This window comes from Oratosquilla oratoria, chromosome 30, assembly GCF_046742065.1.
Source record: "Oratosquilla oratoria isolate Oo_2021 chromosome 30, ASM4674206v1, whole genome shotgun sequence".
NCBI classification, from domain to species: domain Eukaryota; kingdom Metazoa; phylum Arthropoda; class Malacostraca; order Stomatopoda; family Squillidae; genus Oratosquilla; species Oratosquilla oratoria.
This window is the reverse complement of record NC_134806.1, coordinates 3,762,191-3,781,116: the sequence shown is the minus strand read 5'-3', so window position 1 is coordinate 3,781,116 and position 18,926 is coordinate 3,762,191. Positions and strand designations below refer to the sequence as shown.

Below are 18,926 nucleotides of genomic sequence, written 5' to 3'. Positions count from 1 at the left end.
ACTGATTCTAGTGAATTTATATTCAATTTATGGGATGGAGACTAAAACTGTACCTCATAGACAAGGATGGGTTTAACACCAGATAGTTTGATAGCTACCTCAGCACTTTTATTCGTAACCATCCTAGCAATGAATCCTAATGCTCTGTTTGCTCTGTTTCTGGCACTAATACACTGTTTCCTAGATTTAAGGTCAGGACTTGCTAACACTCCCAGTCTCTCTCGCACTTAATTTTCTCTAAAAAGGTGTTATCTAAGTTATATCTGCTTTCTGAGTTATGTAAACCTACATTTAACACACTGCACTTTGAGATACTGAAGTCCATTTGCCATTTTACTGACCATGTGAACAATTTGTTAAAATCATCTTGCAGAAGCTCGGTGTCATCTCCTGACCTGATTCGGCATTCTATTTTACTGTTGTCTGCAAACTTACTAACATCCCTATTAATTCCATTGTCCAAGACATTTATATATACATACACCAAGAGCTTTTTCACCTTTACAAGGGAGGTAGCCAAAGTCAAAGCCATAAATCCACTCCCACCCATTTCATCCCAACATACTCCACTCTCATTTACCCTCTCTTTTCTTGGCTCCTCCTGGATGATGGTTCATCCCTGCATCTCACCCACTATCCTGGGTCAGAAGCAATGCAGCAAGACACAGCATGCCCACAGCAAGCTGCTTCATTCAATCGGTGACCCTGCTCTCCATCTTCTTGTGCAGAAAGAGAGGTTTATGTCCAGAAGTCACTAAAGTTTACATAAAAGTTGTTTATGTGCAATGAAATATTAGACCCAAAACCAAGCCCTGGGAACTCTACTAGCAACACTCCCCTATTTGGATTTTACATTGTTAATGGTGACCCTCTCTTTTCTGTCATTGATTCATGCTCTAATCCATTCAAACACTTTTACTCCTATGCCATGGGCTTGCCTTTATTAAGTAGTCTCTGGTGGAGCACCTTGTCAAACACTGCTAAAGTCAAGGTAAATAACTTGTATGTATTATTGTTATCTGATGCCTTGTAGACATTAAGGTAATAATATAGAGGATGATTACACATGATATCCTTGGTGAACCCATGCTGTGAGTCATGAATCAAATTATGTCTCTTGATGTGGCCCCTGATTCTATTAGTTATTACTGATTCTAGCATTTTATATCCTCCATAAAGGCAGGATTTATGGTTAACCCAGTTGTTCCACAATGATAAGTTGAACATAAAGGTTTAGAAGTAAACACAGTTATCAGTAGAATGCCTGTATTGTAATGTCCATATCCTTACATGTGAATGGTTGTAGTTGCATTTCGTGCTGTTGCCAAAGTGGTACTAAATATAATATATACCAAAAAAGGTAATTAATGAGTCAAGAAGATTTTCTTTCTTTCTATTTACCTATATACCAAAAGGCTTTTCCCCCTTACGAACAGAGGCAGCCAGCTAAGGCATGCAACCACCACTACCCATCCCATTCTATTCCCAGACATTACTCATTTTTTTCCTCTTATCTAAGCTCTTTGTGGATGAAGGGTCATCCCTGCCCCTGCCCACTGCCTGGGTCAGGAGCATTGCAGTGAGACATAGCTAAAATTTAAACAGTGCAACAAAAATAATGTGGTAATCAAATAGCAAACATTGCCTTGAGTTTCATGGAGTATAAAACTGACAGCCCCACAGTGGCTGGCAACTGTCCTTGGAACCTCACACAGATCTCTCTGGAAAGAAACTTTGAACTGTTGTCTGCGGTGTATCAATGTGGAATTGCTTCTATTCTACCAGCCCAAAATTGTCTATCTATCTATATACCCTGGGTTTTCCCCCCCCCTTCCTAGGGAGGTAGCTAAGTCAAAAGCAAATACCTATTCCCACCCATTCCACTCCCATCCAACACCCTTTCCTCCCTCTCATCTTAGCTTCTAATGAATGACTTAAGTAAAGTTCATAGTTGTAGAGAGAGGAAAGTAGTCATCAGCTGTCAGCTTTCTACAGACGAAAAAGTATGAGAAATACAGCTGATGTGGATAGAGTTCTTGGGCCCATTCCAGAGTCAGAGTACAAGCCCCTCAGGGACTCCCAATGGAGGTGAGGAAAGTTGACAGGCTTCACTGTCACCTTGCAAACCTACCACTACCAGGTGCCCATCTGATCCCACTAACGTGGTAAAAAATATTTACATGAATAAAATATACCGATAATAAATCAACAAAACAACTTGTTTGTTGAATTATTGGAATACAAGACTATTGTTATCATTTCACTGCCATCTGCTTATTGCAAATGGTGACTAGCATTTGATTTTTTTTTTTTTCAAGTTTCATTCATTTTACAAGAATATCACGGGAAACATGTTCATGCAACATTACACAGCCATTGAACTGTATTAGAAAATAATACTGCCTACACCACCCTCAACAAAGTTTACTCACTCTAGAGGTAAAACAAGGTCCTATCTAATTTTCTTTAGGTGTTTTCATTAACATCTTTTGTCAAAGCTAGGAACTCCAAAAAGGTTGATCAATTTACAAACCTCAGAGCCAGCAAAATTATATTGTGCCCCATTTAACCCTTTATTCTTACTTAAAAATGTCTCACAGCAACTATCTGTGATTACTTGAGGGGCAGCTTGCAAAATCACTCCCCTCATTGTTACTTTTCCAGTACAATTTTTAGTTTGTTATCAAAATTTTCACTTAACAAGCAAATATTTTGCTCCCTATTAATTCATATATGTGACCCTTATCCAGAATTCTACACTCAAACAGGGTAACTTGATCAGTAGAGACTGGCTAATCATTTAAAAAATATCAGTTGCATAGTTTTTGAGGCCAGAATTCTGCATATGCCTCAAATTGATGTCCTTAGTAAAATATTAACGAGTTACAATCTGTAAACTGCTTTACTACACCAGGTTTTGCTGATCAATGTCAAATGTAGTGATGTCCTTGTACTGACAGGGCTATAACTCTACGGATTTATTATTCGGCCAATGGTAGACAATTTTATTTAGCTTATGGGCTGTCCACATAATGAAAGTCTTAGTGAAAATTCATGAATATATAAGAGGTTGGATCGTTTCTATATGAGTTCGACAAACTGGACAAAGACGAGATTCAATCTTTAGGGCACAACTACCACATACACACACATGATGGCATGGAATAAGGCACACATCCCTTAAGCCATAGCAAATTACACACAAAAGTCCTTCAGGGAGGTCGTTTTCCAATCTTTCATGCTGTTGCCTTGCTTCTTCTAACTGACGTAGTTCTAACTTTCTTCGTCTTTCACTTTTCCATCTCTTGAAGTATCTAGTCAATACCCTGAAATTCAATAATGAAATTCATTACACTGAACATTAAAGCCTATGGGTGACAACTGCTTATTTAAGTTGAATATCTTAAGAAAACTACATTAGCTATGCATGAAGCATACAACCCTACAATGCTACCAATGGTCCTTGACACTTCCCACAGATATTTCTAGGAAGAAATTTTAGACTGGTGTCTACACTGTATTAGTATGAGAGTGTTTCTACATCATTGGTTAAAAGTAGTAGGAAGGGAGTTTTGTTTAAATTGATAAAGACAGCCATTGAGCCCAGTCCAAAAACCAATTGTCAGCCCCAAATGGAAGTGAAGAAGTTGACAGGGTTTGAAGATGACCTTTGATGTACTTCTTGCATGACCAATTCATTGAGGTATTTGTCATCAATCCTGGAGGTAATGACACTGCCCAGGAATAAAACTATTGAAAATCCAAAATGCCTAACTACTGCTTGGTAGCTAAGGATGTAAAGTAAAGGAGTTTGATGTCTTCTTTCTTGTACTAACCTTACTAACTGCCATGGCTACCCCCCATGTAGGGGGAAAAAGCCTTTGGTATGTATGTACTAACTGCCTTACAAGGGAAAGGGGACAAATGTGAGTGTAGCAGTTTCAGAGGGATCAGTTTGTTGAGTGTAGTTGGGAAGACTTATGGGAGGGTTTTGACTGAGAGGATTAATTGAGGAATAGAGGGAGTAATTGGTGAGGAACAGTGTAGGTTTAGGAAAAGTAGGGGTTGTGTGGATCAGATTTTTTTGGTAAGACAGGTATGTGAGAAAACTTTAAACAAGGGTTAAGGATGCTTTTTGGGCCTTTATGGACTTGGAAAAGGTTTATGACAGGGTGGACACAAAGGCACTGTGGGAGGTTTTGCAGATATATGGGATAGGAGGAAAGCTGTTATGGGCAGTCAAAAGTTTTTAGAAGAGAAGTAGAACCTGTGTTAGAATGGAAAAAAGGAGATGGTGAGTGGCTTGAAGTAAAGGTGGGACTGTGTCAGGGATGTGTCATGTTGCCATGGCTGTTCAGTGTTGACATGGATGGGGTGGTGCATGAGGTAAAGGTGTGGGTAATGGTTAAAGAAAATGCAGAAAAATGCAAGGTGAACCAGTTGATGTTGGCTGATGACTTACGGCAGGATCAGAGGAAGGATTAAGGGAGTTAGTGACAGAGTTTGGAAAATGTATGCAATAGGAGAAAGCTTAAGGTAAATATGGGTTAAAGTGAGGTGATAAGATGTCCAAGGGTAGAGGAAGGCAGTGAGTTGGACATAAGTCAAAAAGGAGAGAGGCTGGAGGAAGTGGATAGCTTTAGGTATTTGAGGTCACATGTGGCAGGAAAGGGAGTGGAGGTGGAGGTAAATTGTAGATTGAGAGAAGCAAGTAAATGCCTTGGGGGATGAAAAAATGTTATGAGAAATAGGCAACTGGGAATGGATGCAAAGAGGAGATTGTATGAAGTGTGCTTGTGCCGACGACATTGTATGGAGCAGAGACTTGGAATTTAGGAGAAGCAAAGAGGAAAAGTTTAAATGTGGTTGAGATGAAATGTCTGAGAACTATGGTATGGGTTACTAGGCTGGGAGTGAGAAATGAGGAGGTGAGGAGGAGAGCAGGAGTGGAAAAGGAGATGGGAGATAGAGCTGATGAAAGATTATTGGGATGGTTTGGACACATGGAAAGAATGAGCGATGAAAGCTTGGTATAAGAGGTGTGGAAGTCAGAGATGGTGGAAGTGAACTTGAGGGGATGACCAAGGATGAGATGGATGGATGTAGTGAAGGGGATGCTGGGCAAGAAGGGAATGTCTGTTGAGGAAGGAAGGGAGAAGGCAGGAGATAGGGATGAATGGAGAATGACTGTTTATGGATGATACTGTTATGCAAGGAAGGGAGGGATGGGGGGTTGGGGGTGCTTATGTGTGAATGATATTTTGATACAGCCCGAAGTGATTTCTCCCTGTTTTCACTTTTTCTGCATGTGGGGATGGAGAGGGAAGTCGCTGATTAAATGAAGCAGCCTTTCTTTGGATATGCTGTGTGTTGTTGCATTGCCTTTGACCCATGGCAGTTGAAGGATGCAGGGATCACCCATCATCCATGAGGATGGGGCCATCTTTGTAGTTGCTCTTTGGATTCTTTAAATTTTCCTTATATTCTTTTAACCCCTTCCATACGGTGCCGCACACGTAGGCGTCATGGAATTATATAACGGTGGCAGCAAACAAATCCAGCCGTACGACGTGTCGTAATAATACTCGCATCATAAAATATATTCACCGCTTATATCGATCGTTCTCTCTTCACCCGTGAATTTTGATAACCATAGAAAATGCGATTACAAAAGAATTAGAAAGAATGTCATTATGGAGGGGCGACTACAATAAATATAATCAAGACGCCGATATGGCAGCCTCGCGAATACACTCGCTCCCCATGACGCCTACGTGTGCGGCACCGTATGGAAGGGGTTAAGTATTGGGTGACCATAGTGTCACTGTGTACTCTAGTCTTGGCCTTATTAGTGTGACTAATATTTTCTTCACCATTTCTTCGTCCAAGTAGGTAAAAGCCACCTTTATTGACCTTAGCAAGTTGTAGATTTCTTCGACAATTTTGTTTATCTGTTTATCAGGGGTCATATCCTTTGTGATAATTACTTCCAGGTCTTTTTCAGATCCAACTTTCTTTACTTCCTTTGTACTTATATTGTTCTGATACTCTTTTTTTTTTTTTTTTACTTTTCCAAATTCCATTATGCTATATTTCTTAATATTGAAGTTCACTTCCCACTTCTAGCTCCATTCCCAGACCCTGTTCAGATCTCTCTGCAGCGACTCACAATCTGTTTCAGTACTCACTTTCCTCAGCAATTTTGTGTAATATGCAAAGAAGCTCATGTAACATTCCACACCCACATCCACGTCATTTACATAAATAGCAAATGTTATTGGAGCCAATACTGATCCCTGTGGAACTCCACTGATCACCTCTTCCCAAGCAGAACTCACCTCTGAGCACTACTCTCATTTTTCTTCCATGCAAGTAATCCTCCATCCATTTCAGCAGTTTACCTTGTATCACTCCTAAGGTTTCCAGTTTTCTTAATAATTTTTGTGTGGTATTTTATCAAAAGCTTTTTGTAAGTCTAGGAAGGCACTATCAGCTCATCTGTCACTTTCTTGTATTATATTTATTAGTCTTGATTTTCTCTGTCTAAATCCAAATTGTCTTGGATTTAGTATACTGTTCTCCATCTATTTTTGATAATTTTTTCACAAATTTTGACTATCATGCTTATAAGGAAGACTGGTCTGTAATTTGTTGGGTCTTCCTTGTTTCCTCCTTTATATAGTGGTACAATATTGGCATTTTTCCAGTCTTCCAGCATTTTTCCTTCTTTGAGTGAGCAGTTTATTACATTATATATTTTGTATATTTGTTCATCTTTTACATTCTTTTAGTATCCAGTTTGCAATTCCATCTGGCCTGTGTGATTTCCCAACATCAAGGTTCATTATTCGGTCCATTATTTCTTTTCATGTTACTATTATTTCACTCCTCCTAGGAGTGATGCAGCCTGAAGGGATTTCTCCCCATCTTCTTTTCTGCATGGGGGGACAGAGAGGGGGGGGGGGTCACTGACTTAATGAAGCGGCTTTGCTGTGGATGTGCTGTGTCTTGCAGCATTGCTTCTAACCCATGGCAGTGGACAAGATGCGAGAGAGGGAAGAGGGTGAAGGGGAGTGGGTGTGATAGGGATGAAATGGGTGAGAGTGGTTTTTATGCCTTTGTTTTTTGGCTACCTCCCTTATAAGGGGGAAAAAAGCCTTTGGTATATATATGTATGTATGTATTATTTCACTCATGGGGGGGGATCTCACTTCACTCCCTTCATCCCACATATTTGTGTGTCAAAATTAAATAAGATGGAAAGGTGATATCTAATGCCATGGGACCAACATATGACAAACCCAACAAAATGAGCCAGAATGGGTGTTATGACTCCTGTTGCCAATTAGACAGGTAGCAGCTACACTTTGCTTGTGTTCCTTACGGTATGCCCTTATAAGTCTTCAACATGGGACAAACTGGAAGCACCACTTTGTACTTCCTTTTATTCAGTTTGTCAAATGTTAGCTACTTGTATGGACATACCATAGGTCATAGCAACATGATATACTGAGGAAATATAAGTATTATCTCATTCTTGAAAATTATAGTAAGGTGGATACATACCTGTAACCATAGTACATTGCACCACACCCAGTGAGGATGGCCAATGCACCAACATACGGAAGAGGAGCCTGCCATTCTTTAATCACACCCTGTAAAAAATAGTTTAAACCATAAATTTACCTACTATCTTCAAACAGTGGTGATTATCTGAATCATTATCATATCTGCTGGTATTAATACTAGCAATGGGAACCAGCTCATGGTGGTCTTGTAAGACAGCAAAAATCATCTCCCCATCTTTGAATTCTATCAACTCCACCACCTTGATCAGCCCCAAGGAGCTAGTATTTAAGTCTTCAGCCTGAGCACAAGATTTGGGTTAATCTACACATTTCAGTTAAGAAGTTTTTTAAGTAATTTTTGTCGTTGCTGTGCATGTCTATGTGATTTTCTTTTATAGTGTCCGGGGACTTTATCAAATGCCTTATCTATGTTACCATATAGTAAATACCCCAGTATGGGGATGATAAACATAATTAAATAGAAAAAAACATATAAACAAATTTGAGCAAGTTTTCCTTATTTAGTCTTCAAACAACTTATACAGGTACTATATAACTAACCTCCTTTGACTGTGTGGTAACTATGTAGGGTATGGAATTAGTATATTCAAGCAGCATTCCTTCATTGCCCTGAACAAGACGTCCAATTCCCATCACACGTGTTCCCTCTGTCAGCATTTTCTGTGAAATTAGAACGAATAAATATGACATGATATAGCATTGCTTATTAATATTAGGAAATCATTCAATCCAACCCACTGTCCATCTTGCAGGACACCCAAAACTCCTAAGTAACTGGCAACAGCCACTGCATTGGTCCATAAGTCACTCAAGGAAAAAAAAAAATATTATTTTTTTGTTGTTTGTTTAAAACTAGAATGAGGCACCGTAAGATGATGCTCAATGTCTTCTGTGTGATGGTTGCATCTTGAGCAGTTTGTTGCTATGGCCTGGACTATGCTGCGTTGGTACTACCTGAATGCTGGATGATCTGAATGCAGCTATGTTAGTGTGATTCTTGTTTCTCTTGGGAAGGATTTTTCTGAGGACTGGAAGGGATTTGATGAAGCAGGGAGCCTTGTGGTTTGTCTTGAAGTGTTTGTTTTGTGATCAAAGTGTGAATGTGTTTTTGTGTGGATGTAGTGTGTGGTACAGGTGGTAGGTTGTTGTAGATGTTTAAGAAGTATCCTGATGTAGTCTAACTGTTAAATACAGTTGGTTGTGCCTTGACTTCTCATAGGATAAACATAGAGAGCAGGATCCTTAGTCCCATCACTATGTCCTCCTTTGTTGCCTTTAATGACTTGCATGGGAATTACTGTAGCAGAATTCTTTAGCTTTCTATATACCAAGAGCCTCTTCCTTCATATAAGGGAGGTTGCCAGGCAAGGCACAGCACAAACCAACTCCCACCTATTCCACTCCCATCCACACCCCACACCACCCCCTCTCACCTTAGCTCCTCGTGGATGAAGGGCCATCCCCGTCTCCTGACAATTGCTTTGGTCAGAAGCAATGCAGCACGACACAGTACATCCACAGTAGGTTTGCTTCATTTATTTGGCAACCCTTCTTCCTCATCCCTTCATGCAGAAAATATGGAGGACAGGGAGCCCTTTGGGCTGCATCAACATATCATTCATACCCATTCTCCACTCACACTTATCTCCTGCCTTCTCCTTTCCCTGCTTAACAGATATTCACATCTTGCTCACAGCCACCTTCACCCCATCCATCCATCTCATTCCTGGTCATTCCCTTGTTCTATCCATCCACCTCTGATTTCCACACTCTTTTGCACACCCATATTGCACACAATTAAAACTGAACTCCCCTCCCATTTCATCACCTCATGGATAAAAGATTATCCTTATCTCCCCATCCCGCTACCCAATTCAAGGTAAATACAGTGATGTACAGTTCTTCTACAGCTGGGTCCAATAGACTGCTAGTTTACTTCCATTGGTTCATCATATAGCAACCTCCAACTCCCTTACCCACTCGAATTATGAAGTAGATGAAATGAGTATCCCTCTGGGCAATGCTAACTATTCATCCATTCATAATCTCCCTCCATTCAATTCTACCCCTGTACTCTTACACCAACAAAATTCCAATAAATGGATGACTTACTCTGTAAGGAAGATGGATTTTACAAGTTCTGGTTCTTACCTCTGTTGTTTGTATTCCTGTTGGTCGGAAGCCTACCAGCCAACTCCATATATGTTCAGCCAGTGAGGAAGAAATTGGTTCAAATTTGTCGCTTACAATAGACAGAGCAGCATCATCAAGATTGTTGGGTTCAGTTATCTGGAAATAAAAATATATCCTAATAAGTATTTTATCCAAGACTGAGAAATAATAAATCAACCCTCCCCATACATAATAAGTATATTGTACCAAGATAAAATTACTATCAATCTTCTAAAAGTCTAATTAACTGAGGTAGATGGGGTAGCTTAGTGCTGATTACCCACTTAAATCACATTATCATAAAATGGATGTTGATATGGCCCTTTCCTGGTGGTACCTCCGATGAAACAATACATTTCTTCAGGTCTCTCTAGTACGAGACCTATAGCTCCATGTAACAAGCCATGGCTACTAGTTTGGCCTATATGCCACTCAGAAAAGAGAGTTTGTGTTGCTGTCTGGAGAGGGTGCAAGTTGGGCAGTGTATAATGAGGTGTTCTGTGTCTCCTGTGTGGTGGTTGTATTTAGAGCAACAGGAATCTGTTGCCAGGTAAATTCTGTATTGGAAACTGTTTTAATGTGGGATGATGACCTGGATGCAAGTGTGCCAATATAGTTCTTACAGGTCAGAAGCACTGTAGGCAGACAAAAGAATATATTTTACCTCTTAATACATACATACATATACTTAAGGCTTTTTCCCCCTTCCAAGGGAGGTAGCCAAAAAAGGAAAGGCATAAAAACACTCCCACCCATTTCATCCCTAAATACACTCCACACCCCTCCCACCCTCCCTCTCATCTGAGCACCCTCCCTCTCATCTGAGCACCTCTTAATAAATGCACTAAATTAATTACTTAAGGTTTACACATTATCCATTTAAACCTCTAACATTAAGCAGCCTTTAGTTTAACTTTCTAAAGTAAAATCACATTCATCTACTACATAGGAGGACCAACAGTTTTGCAGACTTACCATTACACCAACTCCTTTGTCAAAGATCATGAAAGGTATGCTAAGGAATTCTGACTTGACAGTCCTTTCATCTGTTAACCTATGATAACAAGAAAAAAGAAAGTTATACATATATCTAGCACAACCAAGGTAACAGAAGTTACACTACAAAAAATAATGTCTCCTTAATATTTTCCCTTCCTCTGAAAACCCAACCTTCTAAAATATTTCTACATTTTGGTAGCATTCAACCAGCACTCAATCTTTTTTTCTGTGATGAAATTCTTCACCAGTAGTCATTGTGACCATATACTTTCCTCTGCCTTATTTACTGGCTGACTGGTTGATTTTGGTCCACTGGCATCACAACCACAGCAGTCATTATCAAAGATCAATCAATTCATTGCCCCAGTTCTCCTGCAGGTGACCTGCAACCTTCAGGAAACTGGCCATGGCCACTATTGTCCCTGATCTCTCTTGCACAAGACCTGTAGCCTCTAGGAAATTGGAAACAGCCTCTGTTTGAGACCATACATCATATGGGGAAGAGATATTGTGCTGTTGTCAGGGGACTGTTAGTGCATGGCATTGTAGTATGAGATGTTTTGTATCTTCTGTTCGGTGGTTGTATCTGGGGCAGTTTGAATCTGTGGCCAAGCCTATTCTGTGCTGGAAGTATCTTAATGCCAGATGGTGTCCTGAATGCAGGCGAGTCTTTGTAGTTCTTATCAAGTGTAGGAGGGTCTTCTTAGTGGGGTTTATATGTGGAGGTTATTGTTGCAGTATGAGTCTGGCAGTCTTTCTTCAAGGGCCTGTATAGTTATCTAGGGGTATTTGTGTTTCTTTGTAGATGTTTTGTGTGGTTATAGGTGGTAGGTTGTTATAGATGTTTGAATAGTATGCTCCTGGTGTAGTCTTTTTTTTTTTTTTTTTTTAATGGTACTTATGATATGTGGTGTGAAGGGTGTGTGGCATTTAGAGTTCTGGTATAGAACTGTGTTCCTCTCATTTTCATGTGATATTCTATTGAGAAGATTTTGGTTTCTGTATGTGATTTGGCACATCCTGTTATTACTCTTGCTGCTCCATTCTCCAATGTTTGCAAATTGCTTGTATTTAATATCTTGACTGTTGGGAACTATGCTGTGGAAGCATAGTCTAGGGTGGTTCTTGTGAATTGTTTATAGATGATTATTAGTTTTTTTTTCTAAAGTCAATATTAGTGACAGATTCTAATAGGTTTGTTTTCTTGTTGATTTTTGTGGTCATGTTTTTGATATAGGGGCTGAAAGTCATCTGAGTACCAAATGTTAGACCCAGATTTTTTTTTTTTTTTTTTTTATCTTTTCCAATGGCAGGGTTTGTCCATTTAATTTCACTATAGGGTTTTTTTCTTTATTCATGGTTGTCTGGAGTAAGCAATGTTTCTGTTGATTTCTAGGATGAAGCTTCCATTCTGTTACTTTTTAGCCAATGTTCTCATTTGTTCAACTAGGCTTGGGTGCTCTTTGCCGACATTTTGTATTTACTGTGCTGAGTTAATGTTAAGTCATCTGCATATGAGAGAATATTGGTGTTTAATTCTGGTTCTGGAGTTGTGAGATCTTTCATGAAGAGGCTGAACAGTAAGGGTGTGAAAGTACTGCACCTTGAGGGACTTCAATGTAGAATCTTTTTGTTATCCTGCATTATCTTCTGGTAATAAAGTTGGTTAACCACTTCTTGTTGTAATATCTTTCTCAATGATCTTTTTGGATAGTATGTGTCTGAGGACCTTGCCAAAAGTCTTATTCATGCCCATAGCAACCATAACTGTTCTTTTTGGTGGGGCTTCTTTTATTGAATCCTTCCAATACTTGCTGTGATGTTTGTGAGAAGCCCATGGTATATAGATATAGATATATCGATCTCACCTCTCTACCTACCTTAAATCTCTGCTTCACCATTTCTGTGAATCAACTTTCATGATGCACTATTGTCTGAAGGCTAAAAGTGTTGGTTTAGATAAATAATGTAATACAATTATTCAAGATGCACTCAGAACTGCTACACTTCCTACATGAACACAGCATACATAGAGCACTTATATAAAAAACAAAATTGACATCACTAATAACAAGTCCCTCATTCACAGATTACACAACAATAAGAGACAACAACACGAGACACAAAGGTGGACTTCAAACATTAGTACATAACAGCACAACCTTGTTCAACAAAACAAGAGACACCAGACACTCAATCACAGACTTCACTGAAATAATTACATTCTAAACACAAATAAAGAAAACAAGGTACACTACCACAAACATATATGTCCCACCAATTACATTAACCCCATAAAATTGTGGTACTCGCCCAGGTGACCAAAGTCCCTCCTGGGGATAGGTGCCACCTGCATAGAGCTGGTGGCTGGGGATGTTTGTTGCAGTTTGGCCCCCAACTCTTGGGGTTGGGGGGTGGTCCCACGACGAAGACGCTGCTGCCAGTTAAGGCATACACCCATTCCATTCCCATCCAAAACCTTTTGTTTCCCTCTCATCCTAATTCTTTCAATTTAGTTTCACTTAATCCTAATACATCTATCTTCCTTCTCATCTGTACCACAACCACACATTTAATGAACTAAATTCTAGGGTTCTGGTTGAAAATCTCCTCCCAGACCCTCTTATGCCTTGACTTCTCATAAGATAATTATAGAAAGCTGGATACCTAGTCCCATCACTACGTCCCACTTTGTCACCTTTTACAACTCACATTGGAAACACAGTGGTACAGCAAACCCTTGATATAACGGAAAATATGGGGACAGAGGTCTGTTGTTATATCCAAAGATCTGTTATAACCGAGGATCCCTCGCTATAATGGATAAAACCCATTATAGCGAGGTTCTGTTTAGTCAGATTTTTTGTCAGTTATATCCAATATCCGGTATATCAAGATCCATTATATCAATGGTTTACCGTAGAGCTCTTTCCTCTCCCTACCACAGGGGAATGGCGAGAAAAGATAGTTGAAGTTAAAAGTGATAATTCTTCTTTGAGGAGAGACTTATCCATAATAATGTCACTAGATGTGTAATTATACTGAAGAAGTTCAACAATAGTCTCAAGTCCCTGCCAAGGTAGAATAAAACCCATTCCACTTAATATGTTCGGAGTCCCATTCCCTTGCCACAACTCACCAGAAGCCCATGACCTGTGCTACAACATGCTCCTTCACACACTTGTTCCAGATCACACCTGATACATCTGGAAATGCAACACTCTTGATTGGGGTGTCCAGAGCTTTAACTGTTCCAGACACGCAAACAGCTGCTATGGCCTTCTCCTTACTTTCATTAAGTGTCTTGATCAAACTGCTGTTGAGGGTTAGTTCTGGTGTTTCCTGAAAAAATAAATAAATAAATAAATAAATAAAATAAAATAATAATAACAATAATACATACATATACCAAAGGCTTTTTCCCCCTTACAAGGGAGGAAGCCAAAAAACAAAGGCATACAAACCAATCCCACCCATTCCATCCCTATCACACTCCACTCCCCTCAACCCTCTACTCTCTCACCTCCTGGATGATGGTCATCCCTGTATCTTGTCCACTGCCCTGGGTCAGATGCAGTGTTGCAAGACACAGCACATCCACAGCAAGGCCGCTTCATTAAATCGGCGACCCCCCTCTCCGTCACCCCATGCATAAAAGGAGAAGACAGGGAGAAATCCCTTTGGGCTGCGTCAAATTTTTCTCACACATACTACCTCACCCTCCATCCCCCACCCATTCCTCCTCATGCACCACAACATCATCCATATACAACTATTTTCCATTCACCCCTGTCTTCTGTCCTCTCCCATCCTTCCTCAACAGACATTCCTCTCTTCCCCAAAGCCCCTTTCACCCCATCCATACATCTCATCCTAAGTTGCCCCCTCATGTTCACTCCCACCACATCTACCTTCCATAGCTCTTTTACTAGTCTTTATTCACTCATGCTTTCCATGTGTACATACCATCCCAATACTCTTTCATCCACCCTATCTCCCAACTCCCTTACCACTCCTCTTCTCCTCCTCACCTCCTCATTTCTCACTCTATCCAGCCTAGTAACCCCCATCATACTTCTCAAACACTTCATCTCAAACACATTCAAACTCCTTCTCACTTCACCTCTTATGTTCCATGTTTCTGCCCCATACAATGCTGTTGGCACAATCATTCATTCATACAATCTCCTCTTAGCATCCATTCCCAGATGTCTATTTCTCATTACACTGTTTAATCCACCAAGGCATTTACTCGCTTCTCTCAATCTACATTCTACCTCCACCTCCACTCCTCCCTTTCCTGCCAAATTCACACCCAAGTATCTAAAACTATCTACTTCCTCCAGTCGCTCTCCCTTAATGCTCACTTCCAGTCTACTGCCACTTTCACCCCTTCTAAATCTCATTACCTTACTTCACCTACATTTATCTTCAGCTTCCTTCTTTCACACACTCTCCCAAACTCTGTCACCAACTTCCTCAATCCCTCCTCTGATCCTGCCACAAGTGCAGTGTCGTCTGCAAACAACAGCTGGCTCACCTCCCACTTTTCTCCATTTTCTTTAACCATCTCCAATCCCTGACCCACCACCCTTGCATTTACCTCTCACACCACCCCATCCATGTATAAGTTGAACAGCCAGGGCGACATAACACATCCGTGACAAAGTCCCACCTTTACCTCGAACCACTCACTCTCTCCATTTCTAATCCTGACATATGCTCTACTACTCTCGTAAAAACTCTTGACCTCCTAAAAGCTTTCCTCCTATCCCATATATCTGCAAAACTTCCCACAGTGCCTTCCTGTCTCCCCTGTCATAAGCCCTTTTCCAGATCCATAAAAGCCCAAAAAACATCCTTACCTTTTCCTATAGCTTTTTTGCTTATCTGTCTTACCACAAAAATCTGATCTACACAACCTCTACCCGTCCTAAATCCACACTGTTCCTCACCAATTACTCCCTCTCTTCCTCTCCTAATCCTCTCAATCAAGACCCTCCCATAAGCCTTCCCAACTACACTTAACAAGCTAATCCCTCTGAAACTACTACACTCACACTTGTCCCCTTTTCCCTTATAGAGTGGAACTTTACAGGCACTCCTCCAGTCCTCCAGCACTCTACCCTCTCTCCAACAAACATTAAATAGCCTCACCAACCAGTCCACCGTCACTGTCCCTCCTTTTTTCAGACATTCTGCAAGGCATCCATCCAGACCAGGTGCCTTACCTGCTCTCATCATCTTAACAACTGCCTTCACTTCATCTGTCCTTATTTCTCCTCCATTTTCCTCACTCATCACGGTCATTTTCTTAGCACTTCCCACTGCAACTATCTTTCCCTCCCTATCTTCTTTCACATCTAGCAACTCCCTAAAATACTCTGCCCATCTTCCTCTTACTGCCTTCTCTTCCATTATCATCTCTCCATCTGTACCTTTTACCTTTTCTTCTCTACTTGATTCACCTCTTCCTCTCTTAATTTTTTTCCAAAACATCTTTTTATTACTTTCAAAATTTTCTGTCATACTCTTACCCCATTTCACATCTGCTCTCCTCTTTGCCTCCTTTATCTTTTGCTTTACTTCTCTTTTCTTTGTACCTCTCATATGATTCCCTCATCCTATTTTGTAACCAATCTGTGAAAGCTTGCTTCTTCTCTTCTACAACCTTCTTTGCTTCCTCATCCCACCACTCACTACCCTTCCTTCTATTTCCATCCTTCTTGTTCCACACACCATCTTTGCACATCTTGTGACTCCCCCCTTGAACCATCCCCATTCCTCTTCCACTCCTAGTCCTACTCTATCCTTACTCCCTCCCACTCCTCTCTCAGCTTCTTCTTGTACTCCTACTTCTTCTCATTTAAGCAGTTCACCCTATGCACCTCCCTACCTTTCGTCCTTTTCCTCTTTCTCCATCTATCCTCCGCTCTCAACTTACCTTCCACCAGAAAATGATCTGATATTCCCCCACTCTCTCCCCTTAGAACATGTACATCCTTAACTCTTCCTATTATACTCCTATCTACCACTACGTAGTCCATTAATGCTCTCTACCACTCTTCCATCCACCACCCTCTCCCATGTGTATTTATGCTTGATTTTCTTCTGAAACACTGTATTTGCTATCATCAACTCTCTTTCTAGACACGTCTCCACCATCAACTCTCCACTACTATTCTTACCTGGAACTCCACATTTCCCATCCACTCTGTCTATTGGTTCATTTCCTACCCTACCATTAAGGATCTCCCAATACTACTACATTGATGCTCCTCCCTAATCCCTCTATCCAAAAAGCCTCCCTTTCCTCTACACTCTTCTCACTACCAGGCCCATATGCACTTACAAAAACCCACATCTCCTTTCCCAGTTACACCTTCATCCACATTAACCTTGAAGAAACCTCCTTCCACTCCACTACACATTTACCTATCTCTTCACTTACTAGTATAGCCACCCCTTCTCTCCCTCGCCCTCTATTCACTTCTGAGAACCTCCCAACTACAATCCCAAACTCACACTTGCCCTTCCCTCTCAACTTAGATTCATTCAAAGCCAACACATCCATCTTTCTTCTCACAAACATACTACCTATCTCTTCACTTTTACTCTCATCTGTACTACATCCACGCACATTAAAAGACCCAAACCTTAGGGTGCTGGTTGGAAAATCCTAGAACCCCTTATGCCTTTACTTTTTTTAGGAATATCCCCTGTGGGGTTACAGGGAGAAGGATACCTGGTCCCAATCCCCGTCCCATTTTTCTCGCCTCTTACAATCTAAGTGGGAATACTTGGTGGTAGCATTGTCCCCCACCACAGGGTAGGCAAAACAAGGAAATGAATATTCAGAGAAATGGTACAGGAGAGCAACAAGGGGTTGGGGGGGCAGCATAACGGAGGGACAGTATCAGTATAATAAAAGTTTCATCGTTTCTCTGTGAGCAGAGTCTTCCTCTATCACAGACAAAATTATGTGTGGCTCTGGTCCATAGGGGCGACCCATATAGACCCTAAAGTATCAACTCCATGCTACTTTGCCATAACAACATGCAGCCAATACCCCAGATAGCTAATTTAATGATAATAATAATAAATACATATACATACATACATAAATATATATATATTATATATATATATATATTATATATATATATATATATACATATATATATATATATATATATACATACATACATATAATATACAATGACGTAAGCGGAGTAGGAAACACAGGAGTCTTAGTCTTGAGTTTATTCCTGACTAGTTTCGCAGGTATGCTTTTTCAAAGGAATGGTGTACAAACAGGCTGTGGGCATTTTATACATGGGGTGGACCTCACTACCTCCCCGTGTTACCATAGTTGGTGACAAGTGTGAACATTACATATTCATTGTGGCAAATGTAATAATAATGATAAAGTTTAACAAGTGGTAAATATGATGACAACACTAATAATAACAATGAAAATATTAATAGTAATTGTAACAGTGATAACAGTAACAAAAATAGTAATAATAATAATTATAATGATAAAAATGAAAATTTAAATACTTTATAATAATAATAATAATAATAATAATAATAACATTAATAATATTAATAACAATAATAACAATAATAATAATAATAATTATAATAATAATAATAATAATAATAATAATAACAATAACAATGTTGAAAATACATGGTGATTAATAATATTAAGAATATAACAAAATAATCATGATAAAAATAAGAGAATAGTAAGGATAATGATGAAAATATTAAGTGGTGAAGGAACAAAGTAGAAATAATGGAGGATACGTGAATTGGTAGCATGTGAAATAACGTATGGTAGCATGGTATAGGAAGAAACGTCAAAGTAAAAGGAAGAAAGCTGGAGAGGGTGGGCAGAAGTGGGAAAAAGGTATCTACTTAGAGTCAGGGGTCTGGGAAGCCATTCTTGGAGGGCAAGTGTCGCAGTAGATTTTGTCCATTTTAAGTCACCAGTTCTCTTGTTTGTGTTTTTGTGGTTGGCAATGTAAAGTGATTAAATTATTTTCTGTTGTTTCTTGTGTAGTCCTTTGGCTAGAATGGTGGATCCCTCCCAGTTTGGTAGGTGTCCCTCTGTGTCTATGTGGTTAACTAGAGTGTTTGTTTCTCGGTGGTGTCTAA

At 39.9% G+C, this 18,926-nt stretch overlaps 1 protein-coding gene across 4 annotated transcripts in view; it reads right to left on the bottom strand.

The window, feature by feature from the left end:
- Positions 1-1,235: 1,235 nt before the first annotated feature.
- Positions 1,236-18,926, bottom strand: part of LOC143040989 (mitochondrial E3 ubiquitin protein ligase 1-like) — a 32,233-nt gene continuing 14,542 nt past the window's right edge. For all 4 annotated transcript variants that reach the window (XM_076212459.1, XM_076212461.1, XM_076212462.1 and 1 more), the window contains exons 3-8: positions 13,900-14,102; positions 10,737-10,815; positions 9,741-9,878; positions 8,130-8,249; positions 7,567-7,655; positions 1,236-3,326 (exon numbers count right to left, since the gene is read on the bottom strand). In XM_076212459.1, coding sequence (XP_076068574.1) covers positions 3,053-3,326; positions 7,567-7,655; positions 8,130-8,249; positions 9,741-9,878; positions 10,737-10,815; positions 13,900-14,102 — 903 coding nt within the window. In that variant the 3' untranslated portion in view covers positions 1,236-3,052. The remainder of the gene's footprint in view (positions 3,327-7,566; positions 7,656-8,129; positions 8,250-9,740; positions 9,879-10,736; positions 10,816-13,899; positions 14,103-18,926) is intronic.